At 40.5% G+C, this 24,214-nt stretch overlaps 1 protein-coding gene across 1 annotated transcript in view; it reads left to right on the plus strand.

Annotated features, from left to right (window-relative positions):
* dnah9 (dynein, axonemal, heavy chain 9) overlaps window positions 1-24,214 on the plus strand; it is a gene marked incomplete at both ends in the record, with an annotated part of 182,158 nt that overhangs the window by 101,093 nt on the left and 56,851 nt on the right. The window contains 11 exon segments of the mRNA XM_083933223.1: window positions 1,275-1,436; window positions 3,591-3,787; window positions 7,129-7,291; window positions 7,572-7,695; window positions 10,525-10,667; window positions 13,350-13,511; window positions 14,651-14,884; window positions 20,306-20,386; window positions 21,018-21,197; window positions 21,737-21,967; window positions 23,183-23,377. Coding sequence (XP_083789349.1) covers window positions 1,275-1,436; window positions 3,591-3,787; window positions 7,129-7,291; window positions 7,572-7,695; window positions 10,525-10,667; window positions 13,350-13,511; window positions 14,651-14,884; window positions 20,306-20,386; window positions 21,018-21,197; window positions 21,737-21,967; window positions 23,183-23,377 — 1,872 coding nt within the window.

Genomic DNA, 24,214 nt, shown 5'->3' on the forward strand with positions numbered 1-24,214 from the left:
TTAACGGTTAACCCCTGATACGGCTAACCTATATGATCATATATATGATAATCATACCTGATAAGCTAATGCCATTCCCGCCAGCCTCATCTGCACTGTGTGTTTGGTGCTAATTAGTTGATTGGTACGACCTGGTGAACATTAGCATGTTGATATTTAACTTGGCTCGACCAGAACAGGTTTTTTTTGGTTTTCCATCAGCAAAAGTTGTGGATAGTTCTGGTACTTTCTTTGGATCCGCCTTGGTCAAGGTTCCAAGCTTAGATGAGCTGAAACTAGAGGGTGGAGTTAAAACACTGCAGACCACTGATTGGTCTGAGAAAATTGTCACTAGTGCAACATTGGACATCCTGCACAAACCTGCCATTTTTAAATCAACTACTGTCAATAGTGGCAGCTATTTATTTTAGTCACTCAACCCAGATTTTTAAAAATGGCAGCTCGCTAAACCACACTGTTGTCAATTGATGAAATACAGTCATTTCTCTGTTTGGTAGCTAAAAAAGGGTCCAGCATGAGAACATTAAAGATGATTTCACTGTAGTTTTACATTTCAATCTGCAGTGGTAAACAAAATTGAACTAAATGTACCAAAAGCAAGCCAAATCATACCAATGTAGTTAAAATTCGGCATTGATTTGGTCCTATACCACTGATTTTATCTGTATATGATAAATCACACACATGCAGGGTTTTCCCTGCCATCATACGGCCTATGCACACACCTAAATGTTTTTGTGCCCTGCCTAACCATATGAACATAAAAACCATTGTATTGGCCTAGATTCCCCACCAGGTCTAAGCATTGAGGATTCATTTCTAAATGTATTTTTGATATGCTTGGAGCAAACTCCAACAAGCTAGTGTGCAGTAACGAGAGAGAAAGTTTAATTCCCAACCAAAATTGGGAAACTCAAATAAAATGGATGACAAATATCTAAGACGCAGCCTTCCTCTTGTTTGAAAATACACATCACATAAGCACCACAGTCACATGCAGACTCTCTCCTTGATTTTTCATAATTCTTCCATCCACCACCTGCCCACAGAACTTATCTCCACATACAGCAATACTTCAGAGACAGTGAGATGAAAGAAAAGTGCAGCAATTATTTTCTGAGTTCCTCTGACACACCTACTAACAGCTTGCCCACTCAATAACCATTGATTTACCCACAGTGACTGTGCTGTATTTCCCTCCTTGTTGTGGTGTAAATGGGCCAAGTCAGACTCTGGAATGAAACTTAGCCTTCTTCTCTCCCCTCTCTGCCCAGGGCATTCTCTTCTGTACCGCTGAGTGTCTGAAAGCCCCTCAGGACCTTCTGAAAATATATCTGCACGAGTCCAACCGGGTCTACAGAGACAAGCTGGTGGAGGAGCAGGACTTCCAGGCCTTTGATAAGCTGCAGGCAGACACAGTGAAAAAGTTCTACGAGGTAAGAGTTTTACAAAGTTCAGCAAAGGAAGACAAGAACGGAGGGAGGGGGGGAGGAGGGGGAAATCATTAGGCTGCCTGCTCTGTGTCTGGACCTCGACATCAGTGGCCAACACAGCGAGGAGAAAGAGGAATGCTGGGGGGGATTGAAGGTGGTGGTGGTGGTGGTGGGGGGGCTGTAAAGAATATTAATCAGTGTGGTATGGGGGTCTGGCTGTCAGGGTCTGCGCTGTCAGCCCGGCAAATTGGAAAACATTTTAATGGTTTTGTGTGCACTGCTCCCCTCTCTACCCTCTCTGGCTCTATCACATGAACACTGGTCATGCCACAATGAAGAACCTGACAAGTATATGTGTACACACACCCACAGAAAGAGAATAATATTAACCACTTCACAATATATTATTCAGAGTTGGCACCTTCTGTAAACGTCCGACACTCTGCCCCTGTGCCACAGAGCAATATCAGCATGTTTATTTGCAATTTTTACATGCAAACAGGAAAGTCTTTAGAGGCTGTTGCACTTTCAGGAAGTGCACTTGATACTTTGATTATAAAGACTGCACAGGATCATAACGTAGGGTAACGTGTTATATTAAAATCTGGATAATTCAAAGATTTGTTTCAAAAATCATATTACATGTTGGAAAATGATTGCTGTCAACATGGGATCAGACTGTTATTCTTGTTATACTGGATTATAGAGTTAGAGCATTGAACAGTTTTTCACATTTGGGTTTAGGATTTTGTGGGCGGGCCTGAAATCATGGCTCGATGATGCACTGGAGTCACAGAGACACTGCTCTCCATTTACTTTGTTTGTGTGAGGGGGACTGCTACATTTCTATCTGCTAGCAAAAAACAAAAAAATGATTTAAAGCTGCTGCGTGGTGGGATGTACTACCAAGTGGGTAAAGAACCCAGATCTACATTTTTACAAGTCGAAAAACTGAGCCTTTATGAGGCCACGACCCCTCTATCACAGTGCAATCAGAGTGACAAAATGTGGTATTGTGGTAGCTAACGGTGGTTGAGTGGGTTAAGCTCGGACTATCACCTGGTAGACCATGGTTTGAACTGGGATGCAATTCAAAATTTGATGACTTATTATATTTGCAGTTTGGTTAAATTTAGACATCAAAGCTACTTGGTTAGGGTTAAGCAAAAAAATGTGAAAATAGCATTGTTAGCTAACGACACCTGGGTACAAATAGCACACATTAATATTTGTAACCAGGTGTAAATACCCTTCGCCTATTTTTGTTATATTTGTTGTGAATTACAAATTTTTCTTAAGTGTGTCAAAGTCAGATCCCACTTTTGTCAGTTCTCTACATGGACTTTAAGGTTCTTGTAATAAGTAAACATGTAAAATGGGCTTACAAGTCCTTAATAGATACTTACTTACATTATTGTGTGTTAATAAGACTAAATTAATTATTAATAGCGTCATAAAACATTTATTGTAAGGTTATAACACATTTATAAGCACTTATAAGAAACACATTGCTATGCTTTTATTCGCAGTTAATGATGCACCTATTAATAGTTAACTATGCTCTTTTGCAGCTACTAGACCTAAAGCAGGAGCAATGCCAAAAGCTTGACTGTTAATAAGTACATAGTACACAGCCAGTAAATTCATAATAATTTGTTTCCTGGCTGTCTTGTAATCTAGCAACAAATATGTTTATGATGCTATTATTAACACTTAAGTAGCCTTAACAAATATAGATGTGCATAAGCATAATATCAGACCTATTTACTAACACTTATTACAAGGACCTTAATATAAAGTTGATTTGTAAAAACATTAATCAAACCTACTGCAGGTTTAAAGTTCAGGGAGAAAACAAACATCCCTAAGAGGTACACACAATCTCCCCAGTGAAATATTCGGGGCCTAAAAGTTGCCAGGATGATCGTATTGTAATTCTGTTGTGCTGTTGTCTTGCACAGTAGTATTATGACAATAAAGTTTCTTCCCTTATCTTAAGGTGAAAATGAAGTAGGTCACCCTCTGCACAGCTGCGATATTCAGTCGTGTCCCTGACTGCCCAGACCGTTTAAGCTTAACTCTAATGTTATGCTGACAGGGGTAATGTGTGTGTCTGTATGTTCACCACTGCAATATGTGTGTGCATCCCTCCCCGAGGACATGGAGGAGACTCTGGAGCAGACAAGGGAGATGAACCTGTACTGCCACTTTGCCCGTGGGCTGGGGGAGGCCAGGTACATGACTGCAGAGTCCTGGAGCAGCCTCAATAAAACCCTGCTGGAGGTGCTGGACAGCTACAATGAGGTCAACGCCACGCTGAACCTGGTGCTGTTTGAGGACGCCATGGCTCACATGTGAGTGGAAGTTTTTGCAACCCCTCGATCTGTGTGGGGAGTAAAGAAAAAGTGTTTTTTGTCACTGCCTTTATTGTCTGTGAAGGAACTCAATTAGCTTCTCAGGTATTTCAGGATTTGGCGTTCTATTTTACAGACTGTCAAAAGCAAAGGCAAGAAAATCTGTTCAAAGTAATTCAGCGTGCATCATGACGGCTAAAAATGCTAAAAAAGGACAGAGATTTTGCTTCAGTATAAAAATGTAAAAGGCTGTTAACCCACTACCATCCAGTTTTTCTCTTTCTCTCTTTTAATTGCCCTTAAGTTAAAAAAAAAATGACCCTTTCAAATGATCACTTATTCTGTATCATCTTGTTAATTTCTTTGAAGCGATTTGATGTTTACACAGGCTTAAAGATATAAACTCAAGACTTTTATATGGTTGTACCAGAATTAACCAAATACTATCTGTCACTGACAGATTTTTTTTAACAATGACGGAAAATTCCAAAGGCCGTCTGTCACTCTGACAGTTAAGAACACTGAGGGCGATCTACCGTGACGTTAATCCACAGCCCATCCAGTTAAAATGAAAGTGTCTGCTCCATACAGCAGCAGGGGAGTCGCATCAGGAGAGTTTACTGACAAGACGATGGAGGAGGATTTGGTTTCAAAGCAAAAAGCAAAAGCGTCTATTTGGCACTATTTCAGATTCAAACCAAATTCTAATAGGGAACCAAATAACTTTAATGAGGCAATATGTAAACTGTAAACCTTGGCGACCGCCTCGCAGCAGCAACGCGGTGCAGCTGCGCCCGCTTCACAGTGGAATCTCGATCGGAGAGGCCAGAGATCGACAGATACTGCTGATATCACAGCACTCTCAATGTCTGAAGCTTCTTTGAAAAGCCCAATAATTGTGATGGCAAAATGGCTGCAGGGTTTTTAGTGACCTCTGTTACTGTGGGAAAAATGTCATTCATCTGTTTCGTGTGGTGTTGCGTGAAGAGTGCCCTGTGTCAGTTCATCTTTTCTCTCCATACCCTTATAAATGCATAATCTATAAGCCTGTTAGGTATATTATTATTAAAAAATAAAATATGCATTATAATTTAAAAAAAGGGTAAAATGACAGGTACTAATAGTTTATGAAAGGATTCAAATTGACAGTGAGAAAGACTAATGCAACCACAGCATTGCACTAACGAAATAAATTGTGTCTTCCCTTTGACTTTATATGCAATCTCCGTTGTTTTCTGTGTACACACAGATACATATTTTGGTATGTGTAGAAACTGCAGGCTCTCTAGTGGAAATGAAAATCAAGTTCTGTGGGCGTAAACAGTGTTTGGCTGCACAGCATGAGTTTGTGTTAAAAACACATCAATGAGTTTTTCCTTCCTTATCCTATTTTCCTTCAAATCTACAGTGCCCAGTTGTTTTGTGAATTCACTGAGTTAAAAAAAGACCCCAACTGCATATTTTGACCATTTTTGAAGATGAAGACATTGTAAGGAGGAAGCAGTTGGCTGATCCTCAGACTGGATAAGGAAGTCAGGAAGTTATGAGAAATGGACAAACACATTGTTGGATTGGATTCATGTATATTTCAAGTGATGTGAAGACTGTCCTGAATCATCTACTAAGCAGCATTTAGGTTCTCATTATGTAAACGGTAGGATGATGATAAATGTCGAAAAGCGAAACGGCTAAATGTTCTGAAGTAAATTTAAGTGGAAAATTGCAGGTGCAAAAAGTATAGATGGGTTTAAATGTAATTCTTTGCAGGGTATAAATAATGTGAGATAAGAGATATGTATGGGAGTTAGAATTAAAGCACTTCCCAGAGCTGAAGTGCCACCAAAGTGGTTTAAAGTGTCAGCTGAAGGTGATGGCTGAAAGTAGATTAAATCAGATGATGTGTTGTTGCTGAATGCAGGTGACTTTTAAATTTTACGGCCTGTTGTTGTTTGTATGTTAGTAATGAGAGTAGTTGAATAAAAATTTGAAGGGTATGAACTGAGAGAGAGATTTGCGACGAGACGAGTTGAAACTTGCAACTACTTGCAACGTGCAGGTCTGTAACGTTTTGGAACCTGCCAGTTCGAACCAGTGAGACGAGACGTGTATCATCTCCATAGCGACGCCTCTCTGTACTTCTGTTCTAACCTCCGACTTTTCAGACTTTTTTTCTTAGCTGGATATAATTTGTAGCATTATAAAATATAAATGAGGACAGAAATAGTGAGATACTTGCTTCAGCTGCATTTCTAGTTGCGATGAAACGGTGAAAATACTGTTTCATTTCCCTGATTCACTGCCTTGTTCTCGATTACAGCGCTCCCTCTCCTTAGTCATTGTATAGCTCACTCGACCCTCATTTCAACAGGCTAAACAGTTTTTTAGTGACTTTACCAGAAGACTTTGCTGCATGCTGATTAGCTGTTGAATCAGGTCACATGTCTTTCATTCTAAAACCAGCTGCTGGAGACTTGACAAACTGAGTCGCAGGCGACAGCATCAGCCAGTTTAAGTTGAGATGAGTTTACCTGCAATATTCTAAAGCGGTTTCATTTCGTTGCCAACCTTTGGTCTGAACTGGGCTCTAGTGACGCTTTTCACGTCAGTCAGGAGCAGTTTCTCTGCCCTTGCGAAGCTCGTCACTACTGATTGATGATTTGACACTGACGGCACACAATGCTGAGGAAGGCTACTTTTTGATATGCCAGAATGTGTCATTATGACTAATGCTGGTTCAGCCAGTTTGCATAAAATCAAATCAGTTTAGGCTTGTACTTTCCATTAGCCGTAAATGGACCCAACTCTCAGAGGATGTCTCAGCCATGGAAGCAGATTAAACAACAATAGATGTATGTATAAGTGTTGCAGTAAAGCGAATCCTCACAGGTGTATGTGATGAAAGCAGCTGAACTGTTCTGAAGTGCCAGAGAAAGTTGACGTGTGTGCAGTGTTATTAGGTGAAGTGTCAGTCGGTACTGTAGTCAGTTGTCAGTTGAAGTGTGTTGTTGTTGTTGTTGTTTTGCTCTTGGCAACATCCTCAAATAAAGCAACAAAAATGAACATGGAGTCAATTCATTGTAAACCTGTCACCCAGAGTGACCGTTCATCTTGTTTTACTGAAGGCACAGAGATTCTCAGGAGCACAGTAATGTGGTGAAGCTGGTGGTGACAGGCAGTCTAAACTCACACAGCAGACACAAACTACCTGCCTTTGTTTTGTCTTATGAGTCAGGTTCTCTTTATCTGGCTCGCCTCCTCCTGCCTTTAAAGGTTTCTCACCCTTCCACTGCTTCCTCCCTCACACCTTTCCCTCCACCGACTGTCTTCACCTCCACATATAGCTGCCGCATAAACCGAATCCTGGAGTCTCCGCGGGGAAATGCGCTGCTGGTCGGAGTGGGCGGTAGCGGCAAGCAGAGTCTGACCCGACTGGCTGCCTTCATCTCTAATCTGGAGGTTTTCCAGATCACCTTGACAAAAGGATACAGCATCGCTGACCTCAAGGTTTGAGGAGTACAAGACATACCCCCCTGCAAAAAACATCCATCTGAACAACTGAAGTAGTCACATTTTAAATATTAAAAGGTTTCTTACAGTCAAGTTTGAACATGGAAGTGAATCTGAGTGAAATATAGACATAACCCCTACAGTATGTTAACACAGTAGTGTTAATCTACAGAGTGATTCATGTCTCTGGCATGTATTATTGTAAAATAACTTCAGCCCAATCTCATTATGTGTGTCACTCTCGCATTCCATGTCTTCCTCTCTCCCTGTTACCCAGAGTGACCTGGCGTCCCTCTACATCAAAGCTGGCGTGAAGAATATTGGCACCGTCCTCCTAATGACTGACGCCCAAGTGGCAGATGAGAAGTTCCTCGTTCTGGTCAATGATCTGTTGGCATCGGGTAACAGCAGGCTTTGCTAATTACTGTGTCATGTTTCACAAGAGAGAAATGCTTTTGCTTTGCCACGACAACAAATCACTGTGATGCCATTCTGCAGCAATACTCATTAACTGAAACACATCATTGTGAAGAATCACAGGCAAGGCTAGATTCACATTCATACTTCACATTTCAGTGGTGTAATACATAACATTATGAAATATAAATATATTATTATTTCAATATACTAATGTTGGCAGTGCAATAGTTTGGCAGTTAGTAGGCAAAATGAATGTACTGTATCATTGGCACTGGAAAGGATGGCTTATAGGCTACCAACAGATGCTAGTATAACAATACAACAACCTCAGAGCACTAACATCCAATTTCAAATTTGAAGCCTTAAAGCAAGACCATGTTCTTCTAAAATAAAAAAACAATGCAATCTTCCTCCTCCAAATAAAAAATGTGAGTTCTATGGAATAAAAGGCATACTTGCTCTCCTTAGTACAGTGTTTTTTTAAACTGGCTGTGAAAGTATTTGGACTAGAGGGTGGAGCTGAGCGCTAAGGCAGTTCTGTTTCAATGGCGCTGCGCTAAGCTAAACGCTAAAGATAGAAACTGCAGATTTTCAATCAGCTGACCCAAGTCATTCAGCAGACTATTGCCAGCAGGTGAGAGGGGAGCTCCTGGTGCTGGTGCCTTCATCTCTTTGTACTGTCCACATTGCAATGACACAGAGCTGGTTGAAAATCTGCAGTTTCCCCGGAGATATTAGCTAATGCTAGCTAGCTAACATTAATGAATAATGTGCCTAAATTCATGTCATGAGCTGTGTTGGAGATGTCGATGATCACACAGGAAAATCACCCCCAAAAAAAACAACTACAACAAACAAAAAGAGTTCCAGCAACAAATCCAAAGTGCCCTCTGACAATAACAAGATATTTTTTGTAAAGTCATTGGTTTAAATAAATAAAACATAACTCAGTTGCATAGTGCACAATCATCTTTCAAACTTTAATAAAAAACAGGCCTAACCTTCAGTTCTTAATATGCACTCTAAAAGAAAGCCTGTGATCCATCCAAATACTCAAGTTCCTAGTGAAAGATCATACTTGAGCAATCTCTGGAAAAGATCATGAATTTAGTTTTCATAGATGTGCTGTGCTCATTGACGGCAGTTTGAACCAACCTTTTACAATGTTAGTGGCCAGAGGTTGTTGTTTGACATGTAACTAACATTTCAAAAAAGAGCACTTAAGCATAAAGATCAGATCAGGCTATTGAGTATTTTGAGGTGCTATATATAGACTCAAGGTAAAAATTAGAGAACAAGGTATTTGATTGATTCTGAAATATTGTTATTTTTTATTGTTTATAAATTGATAGAATAGCAGCTGTGGCTATAACACTTCTGAACAAGAATGTTTTTTTTAATAACCAAGGCACTTCAACAAAAACCTTTATTCTGTGAAAGAAAACATAAAAAATTAGGTAAGAGTTACCACAGTGTCAGAAGAGAAGATTTCAACAATGTTTTCTTCTCTAGGATTCAAAAATGAATAGGAAGTGTAGAGGCCACAGCTTTGAATGACTTCAGCACATCACTAGTTTCTCACACTGCTCTGATTTGATCTTGGTCCATTCTTCTTTCATTTTATTCCACACTTCGTTAACTGTAGTGGGTTTCTTAGACATTACTTTGTTGCCAAGGATTTTCCACAGATTCTCTATGGGGTTTAGATCTGGACTCTGACACTTTCTCCTCCAAATTTAACTGACTTCTTTACACAACTTTGGGTTCAGTCGTTCCCTGTCTGACGCCGAAGATAATGTTTACCGTCAGACCCAAATAAATTGAACTTTAGCAATGTCATGTCATGGTTTGGGGATGTTCTCTGCAGCAGGAGTTGGGCCTCTTGTACGGCTATATTGCAGGGTGAATGAAAATGTTTATGTGAACTTCCTTCGGCAATATTCAATAGTTTCACTGCAGTTTCACGGCTGCCCCAGCCCGCAATTTTCATGCAAGACAATGCCCCCTGCCACACTGCAAAATGGGTTTTTCTTAAGCTAAGAATATTGAAACAACAATGAAATGTCCAACCCAGAGTCCAGATCTAAACCCCATAGACAATCTCTGGAAAATTCTCGGCAACACAGTAATGTCTAAGAAACAAACTACAGTTACTGAATTGTGGAAGAGACTGAAGAAGAATGGACCAAGATCAAACCAGAGCAGTGTGAGAAACTAGTGATGTCCTGTGGGCTCAGATGTGCTGAAGTCATTCAAAGTTGTGGCCTCTACACTTCCTGTTCATTTTTGAATCCTAGAGAAGAAATCATTGTTGAAATCTTCTCTTCTGACACAATTGTTACTGTTCTCTCATTTTGATCACTGCTTTTTTCACAAAATAAAGGTTTTTGTTGAAGTGCCTTGGTTATTTAAAAAAACATGCTAGTACAGCAGTGGTATAGACACAGAGGACATTCTATCAAATTACGAACAATGAAAAATAACAATATTTCAGAATAAAAAAAGTATTAATAATTTGTTCTCTAGTTTTGATCTCCAGTGAATGTCAGCAGTCCTTGCTCTGCTGTGACTTAAAGCAGGTCTATGCATTAGCATAAGCCCTCAGTACGAACTCCTGCTGTCACCACCTCTATTTACACACCAGGATTTGATAAAAGAGTCTCAGTGACAGTTCAGATCCTAAGAAGATAAGAAAGTTCTGGAGAGCTGTCACGCAAGTTTAATTCTCTACAAAAACAAATAACATTGACTGCTTCCCACAATCTTGGTGGTCTTCCCAGTGGTAATGTGGGTGATTTTACTCATTCAAGGAGAGATTCCTGACCTGTTCCCAGACGACGAGGTGGAGAGCATCATTGGCAGCGTGAGGCCAGAGGTCCGTAGCTCGGGATTGATGGATACAAGAGAAAACTGCTGGAAGTTCTTCATTGACCGGGTTCGCAGACAGCTCAAGGTGAACCAGTCAGATAATCAGACACATACAGAGAAAAGGGCATTGTGTGTGCTGCATTCGACTACTCATCATTCAGAAAAAATAGGTTCTCAATGGTTTACCATTAATCTGTCTCATAGAACTGCATCCGTATGTGAACTCCAACCCTCTCTTAATATAGCAATAGCATGCCGTCTCACACTCTAATCGACCAAAATAAAAAAAACACCTAATACTTGGATAAACATCTGGCTTTATGATGAAGCCTTTCCCGAGACAATTTCCTGTCCTGACATTTTCAGATGAACTTGAATGCTTTCAGAGGCAGAGGACGTCGTTATAAATCACTGGCATGAGCAGAAAAGCCACAGTTTAGCTGCAGATAATTTCACCAACGTGTAGCCGCTTTGTTCCCCCTGGGGAGAGAGGGATTCCAGAGAGTTGCTTATCCTGTCATTATTACAGTGTGCACCACCACCACCCACATCCTCCACCCTCGCTTCACTCCCAGCTCAAACCTCTGTGAGTTGGCGAGTGAATAAATTGAGAAGGCAATCCCATGGGCACAGGCTTGTAAAGAGTGGATTTCTAACTATTTGGCTTCCTGGATGGAAAGGGTAATGTTGGTAGTCTGATTCACAGCTACAGTAACATTGTATGGTAAGTACCAGTTTAAATCCTGAGCCAAACATTAAAATCATTGGAATCAGACCTGCAAGCAGATTTGGTTTGGACCAGTGGTTCCTAACCTGGTTGTCAGGAACCCCGACAAGAGGTTGTTAGAGGACTCTACTCGTGTACGTATTTCCACTGCATGGTATGGCTCAGCTCAGCTAAACTTAACTTGCTTTTTTTCGGTTTTCCATTAACAAAAGTTGTGGAAAGTACCTGATCCTTTTTTTGGTTTTACCTCGGTAAAGATTCCAAGCGAGCTGAGTCAATACTGTAAGTAAAACATGGGGTTCAAACACTGATTGACCACTGATTGACCACTGATTGGTCAGAGAGAGCTGTCACTAGGGCAACACAGAACATCCTGCACAAATCTGCAATTTTTTAAATAAACAACCTACCATCGATAGCCACTGCAATTTTTTTATTTACTCAACCCAGACTCAGACACTACGCTGTACGCTACAGAAACTAAGCTGTTCAATACAGAGTACACTACTGCATACACTACAGCATAGACTGGGGCATGCCTACAGAAACTACACTACACTACACTGTACACTATGTAAACTCAGCTGTACACTACGGCGTAAAGTACGGTGTATGGCCTACACTACAAAACTCTGCTGCACACTGTACACTTCGCTATACACTACGCCCTTCACTACGCCGTTAACTAAGCTGTTCACTATGCCGCACATTACGCTGCATATTATGCTGCATATTATGTTGCACATAACTCCATACCTAAAGCCAAACACTACGCTGTAAATGCATAGTGCAAGCACCGTGCAATAGTGCATCCTTTTTCGCATCTTCATGCCTCTACAAAATAACTGAAAGAACTGCTCTCAATTCATAGACATGCTATCGCCTGAATCCTCAAGATGGGTTCTGCATTATCTGCGGTATATGTTTGTGCCATAATAGGTTTTAAAAGCTCCATTACCTCAGTTGGTATTTTGTTTAAAATAAATGTGCCTTTATTTAATAACCCGCAAAATAATTGATGCATGGCAAACCTCATGCCAGGTATTATAGTAGTAGTGTGGGGAACATATTAATATAATTATTATAATTTTACTGTGGGCATAGCAGTTGATGTATAGTTGTATTGGAGTGTAAAGATAAACCCATACATATCGGAAAACAATACAGAAGTGAGAGATACAGCTACATTGACTCCCAAACACAGATTCAGTGTAAATTGATATGTCTGCTTCATTGTGGTCCATGTGTCTAGATACACCTGCTTGTATTCACTAATCAACAGTGTAAAAAAAGGATTCCAATAGGGGCCTACAGCTCATTTCGGATCCAGGGCCCCTTGATAGATCAAGCCTGGTCATCAAACCTATGACAAGATATCACATTACTTCATATAAAGGGGTCATGGCAGTTATATGTTGTGTTCCTCCAGAAGAAAGTAGTTTGATGAAACTTGTATGTAAGCCATTGTCACAGGAAGTTTAAGCTAAATATGCAGCTACTTCTTTCTCCAGACGTGATTATCATCAGCTGTGTCTTTGGGTGTGCCTTCTGCATGTTTGTTTCTAATGGCATCGAGCATCTGGCTGAGCTTCTCAACAAGCCAGCTGTTAGTCTCCAACAGTGAAAATCAGCCTAACGTAGCCCACAGCGCAACACACTATTTTAATTCACATGTTTGCTGGAGGCTTTATTTGCTTAATGATGTAGCTGCAAATAATTAATTCACAGTTTTCCATTCCCCTTTCTTCCGTTTTCTTCCTCCTTTAATGGGGCTTGTTTGAAGAGTTTTTCCTCATATGAATCGAGGGCCGAAGGACAGATTATAAAGCCCTCTGAGGCAAATTGTTATTATTTTTATTGGGCTGTATAAATAAAATTTACTTGACCATGAGTAAGTGCTAATCAGAACAGGATTCCTCTGCTGTCCCTTCTCAGTGTGACTGTGACTCCAGTTGTACACAGAGAAAGAAAATAACTATGATCTCCCTGTTGTATCAATTGGTTTGACCTTGAGTGTCGGCCTGTGTGCTTGTATTGCAGGTGGCTCTGTGTTTCTCTCCAGTGGGTAGTAAACTGAGGGTTCGCAGCAGGAAATTCCCCGCAGTGGTGAACTGTACGGCGATCGACTGGTTCCACGAGTGGCCACAGGAGGCACTGGAGTCGGTCAGCGTTAAGTTCCTCCAGGAGGTGGAGAATATTGAGGTGAGAACAAATCATACTTTTATACAGTGATTCCCTACGAAGAACCCAAAGAGGTTGTGCTGTTGCCCTGGTGCTAGGAACGATTGTTGAGCAGCTTATTTGAAAAATATAAATTATGATTTGATTTTAAGAATATAGTATCAGCTGTAACCCCTGAACAATAAATGTTGCAGTTATATGGTTGAAAACTAGTTAACAAGGTAGCACAGAAGTTTTAACAGTAAATGTATAAATGGCTGTGACCCCGTTAGGGATAAGCCGATGATGGATGGATGTATAAATTTGTAGAAATAAATAGCAAATGGGTGGTTGTACTTCGCTAAAAGTAGACTGAACAGTTCACATATTTAGCTTAACTTATCTAAACAAAGTAGCTTTAATGGAGAAATAGTTAAAATAAATTTATCTAACTCAAAAGTATTTAAAGAACACAGTAATAAACAATTAAAATATTTAGCTAACATTAAAAGATAAACAGTTGAAATTGCTAAAAGTTATTAGCAATTAGAGTAATGGATAAACACTAAAAGTAGTAGTAACAGATGAATGGTTGAAATAGTCTGCTAAAAGTCATTAGCTTAGAGTAATGGATAACGGTTGAAATGCTAAAAGTAACCAAACTGTTCAAATATTCAGCTTAAAATAATAGATAAATGTGAAATACAGTAGTTCGCTAAAAGTAGCAAATAGTTGAAACATTCAGCTTCACTCCAACAAGTAGGCCTAGTACTAGTACGATTGCTGACCAAACCAGCATACATATTGACAGTTCAAATGTATGAAAATAAAAACAATATCCACTTTTATATAATAAATAGTGTTTCTATATTTGGAACATATACATTGATACTTGATGAAGGGGTATGTGAGTTTATCTGACAGGGCTGTCGGGGTACCTCAGATCAAAAATTTTGGGAACCACTGCTTTTATATACACACATGGATGAAGCCACCTCACAAAAATGACGCTCACACTCACACAACATAAGGCTCCGTGACACAACGAATGTGAAATTAATTCCAAGCGTAGACCAGAATCCCTGAAAATGTATTTCGGAGGAAATATTGCTTTCCAGCCAAATCTGCACAGTCATCTTTCAGTGTGAAGTAACAAGTTCTGTGGTGTATAACTCTTGCAGCCTCAAGTGAAGGAGTCAGTCAGTAAATTCATGGCATACGTCCACATGAGTGTCAATCAGACATCCAAGGATTACCTGGCCAATGAGCGACGCTACAATTACACCACGCCCAAGTCTTTCCTGGAGCAGATCAAGCTCTATCGCGCTCTGCTGGGCCAGAAGAGCAAAGACCTCACCACCAAGATGGAGCGGCTGGAGAATGGCCTGCAGAAGCTCAACAGCACCTCTGCTCAGGTACTGTGCAAAAGCATCTATTTCAAACAGGCTACACCTGTAACATCATTGTTCAGTTTTGCTAATCTATTAGTTGTTCTTTCCTGATGAGTTTTCACATTTTTAGCATTTGGCACCCGTGACCCCATCTTTACATCCCAGAATTCCCTAGGACTTTAGCAGTCGAACAGCTGATATTAACAAAATATTGACACGTCTCATTTAGCTGTTCTGATTTAATTGCGGTTTAAGTTTTAAGATGTTGAAGTAGATATTTAAAATCTGATTCCAATTTTTGGGGATTGCTACATTTTTTCAAAGGAGAAGTGCTGAAAACACACCAAGCAGCGCCAATTTTTACATTTTCCTGTGGCCGGGAGGCAAGTTCATTTGTTTTGCTGTTAAAGGTTAAACCACCCACACTTCGCCAAAGTAAAAGACTGCGGCTCGCAACAGCTTTTCATAGATATTGCATGGCAGCTGGCTGCACTTCGCCAATGTGTTGTGTGTTTCGGAATTGAAGTGTTTCCTAGTTAAAAGAAAGTGAGCCAAAGCAAAAAATGTTGTCATTATGCCGTCTGATTCATTTGCACTAGTTAGCTATGTTAGCCTGAAGAACTGCAACTAGTTAACTAGAAGCTGCATGTTGCAGGTTACACCGTAAATAGCCAAGCCAAATATGCTGATTACTTAACTAGTTCTAGTTTATTTCAACCTTGTACATTATACCATACACAGCCAACCACCTTACTACAAAGTAAGCTGTACGCAGAGTAAAAAAATACCCGGTTTACTTTTATTACTACTTTACTTTTATACATTTTGTCATGAGAAATGTTTACTTGCATCAGTTGATGTTTCCATCTTTAATATCTACACCTGGATCAGTTTGTCCACATGTTTACCTTCTGCAAACCTTTGCAGAAGAGATTTATATGAATAATGCAACACAAGGTATGTGTGTGAAGCTGCCCTAATTATAGTGGCTCTACTACACTGTGCAAGTGAATGTAAAAACAACACACACATACATATTTTCACCCCTACATACTGTGCATCTCCACTGCTTTGCATAAACATGCCCACACATACCCACCCGCACAAAATCACATACATGCATAAACAGCCCACACCACATCAGTGACATCAACGTGTTGAAAGCCACAGAGCGTCCTGTGTTTTTGTTTCCCATCGCCTGTGTACTGTAGGAATGAGCCAACTTGTACACATGTATATAGGGGCTTTATGATAATTGGGAAGCCTTCTAATTAGAGAGCACATCCTTTTACATCAGCAAGCGACCATTAATGCACCCTGTGTTTGTTATTGCATCCACACTGATGGCTGCACTGCTGTAAGTTCTGTTATTTAACATTCTGTGCAAGAGAATCCTCAGCTCACCAGGGGCTGCTGTGGTCATGATAAACAACGAGGAGAGTAAAGCAAAGGATCTGTGTGTGTGTGTGTGTGTGTGGAGGGGGTGTTGTAGGAGATGCTGTTTAAGTGTATGAGTCATCTGCTCCCCAGAGGACACATTAGTTCCATGTTTTTGTCCTCTTTAATTTTGTGGAGGTTGTGTCCTACCTTTGGATGCTTCAGACTTCTGCTGTGTGTGTGTGCGTGTGTGTGTGCGTGTGTGTGTGTGCGTGTGTGTGTGCGTGTGTGTGTGTGTGTGTGTGTGTGTGTGTGTGTTATTCAGTGCACCACAGAGCATGCCCACGCACATACTAGTAGTCATAGTAATAGCAGTTTTATTAATATTTGTCGTAGGAGCATAGTAGCATTAATAAAAGTAGTCACAGATATTGTAATAGTAGTCATAGGAGTAAAATAGTAGTACTAGTAGTATTAGTACTAGCAATATTAGTAGCAGGTGTACTAGTCGTGGTAGGAGCAGCAGCAATAACAAGTAGGCAGCTGTAGTAATAGTAGAAGTAGGAAAAGCTACAGTAGACGAAATAATAGAACTAGTCCAGATGTAAGTAGTAATAGAAGTGTTAATGCTGGCAGCAGTTTGTTAAGAGCAGTAACGGTCACCACAGTGATGTTAAATAGAATCACTCCAGCCCCGTCTCTAACCAGAGCCAGTGTCACCCTGACAGCTCTATGCATTGGTAACCAAGAAAAACAGATAATAACTGGAGACATTAGACTTTCTCGATTAAAGCACACATACAGCCAGATCTCTTTTTGTTGCACGAATTAAGCTATACTTAGTCAGCACGAGTCCATAAGGCATCACACACGTGGATGAACGGGTAAAGCCTCTTGCCGTGGTATCAGATCTGATTATTTTCACAGGAAACAACTGTTCTCCGTAAACCGGACTGCTATAATACACATAATTGGCTGAAGGTTCTCCTCGACTTATAATCGATGGAGAATGCAGCTTCGGCCCTTAAAGACTATGATAATGGGCTAAGTGCACCATAGACCATTATCAGTGAATGCATGGAAAATAGAACAATATTCTGACTTTGAGGTAAAACCGGGAGACGATATGGGAAAATATGGGATGTGCGATGACTGTTGTGATAGCCATGTGACTCGCGATGGATAAAAAGATTTTAAACTTTGCTCAGTTCTGCCTTCCTGCTGCTTTCAGTGTGCTGCTGGGATACAGTAGATTGCATGTTGAATTTAAAAGGAAAAGAGAAAAAGTAATGACAGTTATTTTTTAGGATGCAGTTTTCTGGTGATACTCTCTTTCAACCAGCGGAAAACAAGTATAACTAAATAACTAAGAAAAGGAAGAAACACTTGCTCTAATATACTTTGGCAGCAGCAGGTTACAGTGGGCTGCTATACAGTCAGGTAGGAGAAGGGATGTGCTCTCCTGCTTGGCTTCCATCAGCAGTGGATAAACACAGAAGCCACTCAGATGTATTGGATATCGCCTGTGTCTCCCACCAATTAGTTTGTCCCCCTCCCCCATCTTCCCCCCTGCCTATTCATCATGTTGATGGCTCACTTGGTGCTTGTCTAATGTTCATCGTTTCTTTTGCAAAGAATCGTCTCAACCCGAAAGGGCTTTCTTCCCTCTGGCCTGATTTCCTGTTTGTTAATTAGCTGAAAGACAAGCTTGAAAAACAGTCTCTTTTTATTTCCCCGGTGCAACATTCTGATGGAGGTGGACGGTAATGCAGTGCCCTATTTGTCAGGGAGTTATGAGGAGTTTGTACCAGCTTTAATTTCTCTTTATGACCGACATGTGCGTGTGTGCATATGTGCGTGTGTGCGTGTGTGCGTGTGTGGATGGCAACTCCTAAAGCTTTTTCCATTTTTTCCAGATATGCATGTCTTCCGTCTTTTTCTGCCCTCTCATCTACTTGGACGAACTAAGATTTTTTTCAAGTAATGGATTAAAGGTCACTGGCGAGGCCAATGACACAATCCTGCAGGGCACTAAATGTTTAAGCCCTTTGTGCGGCTTATTTGTTCAACTTTCCTAAAGCACAGAATCCTCTTTATTGCTGTGAAGAAGTGAGGACATGTTTAAGTTTCAATTATATAGCGGGCTCGATCAGCGATTGTATTACTAATAAGATTCAACGAGGATTCAAACAACAAAAACAAATGATCGGCATTTAAAACCGCCTGAGAGATTCAATTAGATGATAGTGATAGATTCATTAGTGGCAATGATATACACACTGATTGCTCCTTATATCATTTAATGAGATGAAAATAGATTATTGTCAGCAGCCCAACCCGATGTTCTATCGACTACTCCCCTCATATTAGCGCATGTGTTCTTTTCTTCCTCCCATCTTATAGAGACTGCACACGCTGTATTTCGAGAGGATTCCTCTTTAACATTTTGGGAAATTTGCCAAATTACCTTCTTTACAATAGTGAGCTGAGAAGATAGATATAAACCTCCGGTCTGTGGTGTCAGGAAGTGGTTAGCATAGCTTAGCCTGAATGGAAACTGCTAGCCTCCCAGGTTCCGAAGTACACCTACTGTACCAACACCTCAGCACTGACTGAACTTGAGATTGTAGAGTGAAAGACCCAACATTTTTGCATACTTCACTGTTTGTTACACAGATTTGGTGAAAAGTTAACGTTTTTTGTACCACTTTGAGAATTGATAAAAATGGTCAAAAATCCATCTTTATGCAATTGAAGACTGTTTACGGACCCCAGTGTACAGACATACTTAAATTCACCGTTTTAAGGATAGGCCAAAAAAACACATTTGTGTTATTATCTTATTGTGTTATATTGATCAAGACACCCCTTTGAAGATGGCCATGCCAGTTTTTCCCTCGCTAAAATTTTATTATTTATTTAGCGTCCTTCCCAACAAGGTCGTATAACAACAGATTCCTTAAGTTATCTTGTATCACCAATATCTTCACTCTATCTTTAAAACACTGCAGCCTTTTAAAGACAGTAATGTAATGTGAGGATCAAAAATACCACCCAGATCATGTGCTCTAAACAGATACAAACTAACTGTGGGAGCTCAAAAAGTCATCCATATTCTGGATGTTTGGAAACCTTTGGTGACTTGACAGTAGATATCGAAGTTACATGCAGAAATGGCCAGGACAGCTTTTCAGATTTTGTAAGAATTTTTCTCATTATTTAAATGTACACTTCAGACCTTTGTTTTCATCTAGACCTCCTGTTTCGTGCACCACATTTTAAAATGATGCAGTATGACTCAACAGTATTAATGGCAATAGAATCATTTTTAACACAGAAACCAATATGTTAGTAGGTGTATTTTTGAACTTTGGACAGAGCCAGGTTCCCTGTTTGTCTCCCAGATGTGAACCTAACACACACATTAAATAATATTGATCTTCTCATCTTACAGAAAAATGCGTATGCATATTTCCAAAATTGTGAATCTATTTCTTGAACAGTACCCTGTGGACTTCTTTGACCTGTAGTGACATTATGAAGCAATGTTTTAATGAGTTGTTTTCTTTCCAACTGCAGAGGATGGTATTGCAAATATGTAAAAAAGAAAACTGGTAGTCGATGGTAACATGCTGGTTCTATGATATAAAAAAATACACCAATGTTTTTTTTTAAACAGCAATCAAATGATGAATCATGCATCAGTGGAGCTGGTTTTAGGTCCTAACTTTATAAACTGTCAGCTAGTTTCATTAGTTTGTCATCCTATATCATATTTTTGTACGTTATATACCATCTTAAGTCACCTGTAAAGTAACTAATAAAATGTGGCACAACAGTACAATATTTCCCTCTGAAAAAAAGTTTATGTTATGTTATAAATTAGCATAAGTCAGTTTGAATTAAAGATATGCTGATAAGCCTACATACAGAAATACATATTCATGGAATTTGAATTGGGAGAGACTATTGCATTCTAGTCGAGTGAATATGATCTGCAGTTCATTCATCCAGATCTCCAGTCACATCCTCCTGACCTCCTGGTCTCCCTGTCTTATCCTCTGATAGGTGGATGACCTGAAGGCCAAGCTGGCTGCTCAGGAAGTGGAACTCAAGCAGAAGAACGAGGACGCTGACAAGCTGATCCAGGCAAGAACATGTGCCCTTTTTTTAGACACACTGCAAAAAATATACTGTGTAAATATTGGTATTCTCTCACTTACAGTACAGTAGCTCTAGTGATATACAGCCATGTATTCAGTTTGGCTTTTATTTGCCCAGGTTTTCACACATCTGCTGAGTAGAGCCTCAAAGCTCAATCGATTAGTTGTCATCTTTTAAATTAATCTCCAACTGTTTTTGATAACTGATCAATCGGTTTGAGTCGAACTTGTCTCTCAGCGTCTTAGATATTAATATTTTCTAGTTTCTTTCCTCCTCTATGACAGTCAGTTGTATATCTATGAGTTGTGGACAAGACGTCAAGACGTCATCTTGGTCTTTGGGAAACACCGATTGACATTGTTGACAATTTTCTGATATTTTACACAACTAAAAACAAATCAGATAATCTAAAAAAGTAATCAATTGATTACAAAAATAATCATTAGTTCATTGTTTGACTTATAATTCCACTTTTTCCTCTACTTTACTTTCTTTAAACTGAGCACTAGATGACTTTCTTGGTCACTTTCTTGTGTTGTATCCATGCTCTGAAAACAAAGCCACGGACTAAACTTGCACAGTTAACCCAGCAATAAATCCTATGTGCTGGCCCCAGGTGGTTGGGATAGAAACTGAGAAGGTGTCCAAGGAGAAGGCAGTAGCTGATGAGGAAGAGCAAAAGGTGGCGGCCATTGCTGTGGTGGTCAGCGGCAAACAGAGAGATTGCGAGGAGGACTTAGCCAAGGCTGAACCAGCTCTCCTTGCTGCTCAGGATGCCCTAAACACTCTCAATAAGGTCAGTAACACTCATATCCTCACAGTGTCTTATTGATTTGCTCAATACTCTGCAGTTTTCTTTGTTTTTTTTGGGGGGGGGGGGGGGGGGGGGTTGTGCTCTCCTCTATTCTGGTAGTTTTCCCAGTGTCAGTGGAATACGTTCTGTCCACACAGGCCTTGAACTGTAGAAAAGATTACCCAATCACAGGCTTTAGCTTGGTCTTTGCTAAAATAATGTCTTCTGCATGTTCAGCCTCGCATCCCCATGTTGGTTTACGAGCAGCCTCTGGGATTTTCAAAAGCACCCTCTGTGTTTAAAAGGTGGTACCTGTTCAAACAAGCAGAACAGACAGTTCAATCACTGCTCTCTAAAGATGCCCTAATTAGAATTCTCTGTTGTATTCTCAAAGTCAGCACAGGTTCTTCTTTCTTTAGTCTAATCCTTTCCCTTTCCTCTCTCTTTTCCCCCCAGCAGACAGCAGAGATATGCAGTTGTTCAAACTCAATTAAAGCTCTTTCATTTTTCATCCATTATTCCCTCTGTCTTGTCTACTTCAGAACAACCTGACAGAGTTGAAGTCGTTCGGCTCTCCGGTGGTGGCGGTGACCAATGTCACAGCGGCGGTCATGGTCCTGATGGCAGCCGGCGGCAAAGTCCCAAAGGATCGTAGCTGGAAGGCTGCAAAGGTGATGATGGCCAAAGTGGACACGTTCCTGGACTCTCTGATCAACTTCAACAAGGAGAATATCCCAGAGGCTTGCCTGAAAGCTATTCGGCCTTACCTGCAGGTGAGCAGCCCTTATCCATTAAAGTTGACGCCAGCAGCGCACAGCATGCAATGTCTGCCGCTTGGCATGTTCAACTAATACAGTCACACATTCAGCAGGGCCGTGAATACCATGACAGTGGCACATTATGGCAGCTGAGCGTCTAAATGACAGCTGGAGAAAATCAAGCGGTTGATTAAGCAATACAAATTTAACAGCCGCCCTGATTATAAAGTTCAATGGAGCAGATACTGGGTATGTCGTTGCAACAGATAGAGCCAAAATTGTACACCACGCTGATTCAGTTTCCAAACAAGTTGTGTCTTCCAAAAGACCTTTAATAATTAATAGCGCTGGTCAAAAATACATGCAAAATCATGTTCATCTCACAACAAACATCACACTACAGGAAAGAATATTTAGCTAAAAAGCTTAAAGTTTTCAGTAGAGAAATGTGACTGGACATATAGAATTGTACCTATTATACATATTTGGGTGATGGGAGGTAACCCACACAAACACGGAGAGAACATGCACCACATCAGGGTTCAAACCCAGGACCTTCTTACTTCTTACTGGAGACCCCATAGGGAAGTGACACATCTCACGCATGGGAACCCTTAAAGTCCCCCTCCACTCAGAAAAAGTGTTTTTCTTCTGTTTCTGTCCTCTAAAGTGTCTGACACTGACTATAGTGACTTGTATCTGAAAATGCAGATTGCTTAAGCGACCTGCCATACCGTGCGTCAGCAACCTGCCCAAGGGGCTGTGCTGCCCCGCCGCCTCCTGTCTGAGGAAGGCTCAAACATGTAGGCCTATGGCTGATTCTCTCCGATGTGTTTAGTCATCTTGATGAGCCGTTTGCTCGCTCGAGCTACCCCAGCTATGCGTGGGTGTACAAGCAGAATCCTCTTTATTGCTGTAAAGAATTGAGGAGATATCAGAATAGTTTTTAAATACTTAAAAATGTGTCTGGAGTGGGCCTTTAAGAAAGTGAGCCATCTCATGTATGAGGACCCTAAAGGAAGGGACCTTGCTCTCTTCCCACTGGCTCCAACAGCTGGGGTCCCTAGATGTGAGGTCTGCAGTTTTAGGCTTGAGAGTGCAGTTACATAATTATGTTTAAATGCCAGAGCAAATGTCAGAAATCCACATTCTGCTCTCAACTCAAAACCCTAATGTTGCATTTGAACTGTGTTCTATTTTGTATTTGTTCATGTTTTCCATCTTCTCCAGGATCCAGAGTTCCAGCCAGATCTGGTGGCGTCCAAGTCAAACGCGGCGGCCGGACTGTGCTCCTGGGTTTTAAACATTGTCAAATTCTACGAGGTTTACTGCGAGGTGGAGCCCAAGCGCCAGGCTCTGAGCAAGGCCAATGCAGAGCTGGCTGCTGCACAGGAGAAGCTCGCCGCCATCAAGAGCAAGATCAATGTAAGCCATCACACTGGACGGACCATACAGGGCATGAAAAGTAGATTTTCTATATGCCAATATCTATTTCAAAAGAAGGTAATTTCAGTATGGGAAATCCTGAGGATATTATATTAAAGAAAATACTTATTTTTGTTTTCTAGCCATTTCTTCACTGACACAAACACTAAAGAGTGTCTTTAAACTTTTATACAATACAGAACGTGGGCTGAAAAATGACAGCTATGCGATCTCACTAAGCTTCAAAAGATTTGTGAGGCATCAAGAAGATATGCAATACAATAAGAAAAATAATAAAAACAACCAGAGGCTATAAACTGAAGCAAAAATTCAGGATATGAATTATTTTATCAAGGCTTGAGTGACAGTTGACACATGAGCTCTGCCAGTAGTAATATACCAGCAGCGTCTCATCAATACAAAGCTGATGTAAGTGCTATTAAAGGCTTTTACTGTTCATTAATCTAAAACCAAATCCATCAGCATAAAACCCCTATTGATAAAAGCTGCTGTAAATAATTGTTTCTCAGTGGCGTTTGACATTCAGCACATCAGCGCCTGCAGAGCACGTTGTTCGGGACACTGTGTCGGCTGCTTACATCAAACCCTGCAGAGTGACGACTCTTAATAAGATCCAGCATGACTTCTCACTGTCATTTTTCAGCCCTCACTCAGATCGCTTGGCGGAGAGTGGGTCCGGAGCCAAAGGGAATTAGCAATCCTCAAACTAATCTACTGAACCTGTGTGCCTCTCCACCGATTAATCCTGTTTGTCCTTGTGCTAATTGCTTCCATATGCCAAATAAATCCATAGTGGAGGGAATGATAAGTTTTACC

This window comes from Echiichthys vipera (assembly GCF_963691815.1).
Source record: "Echiichthys vipera genome assembly, chromosome: 18".
Lineage (NCBI taxonomy): Eukaryota > Metazoa > Chordata > Actinopteri > Perciformes > Trachinidae > Echiichthys > Echiichthys vipera.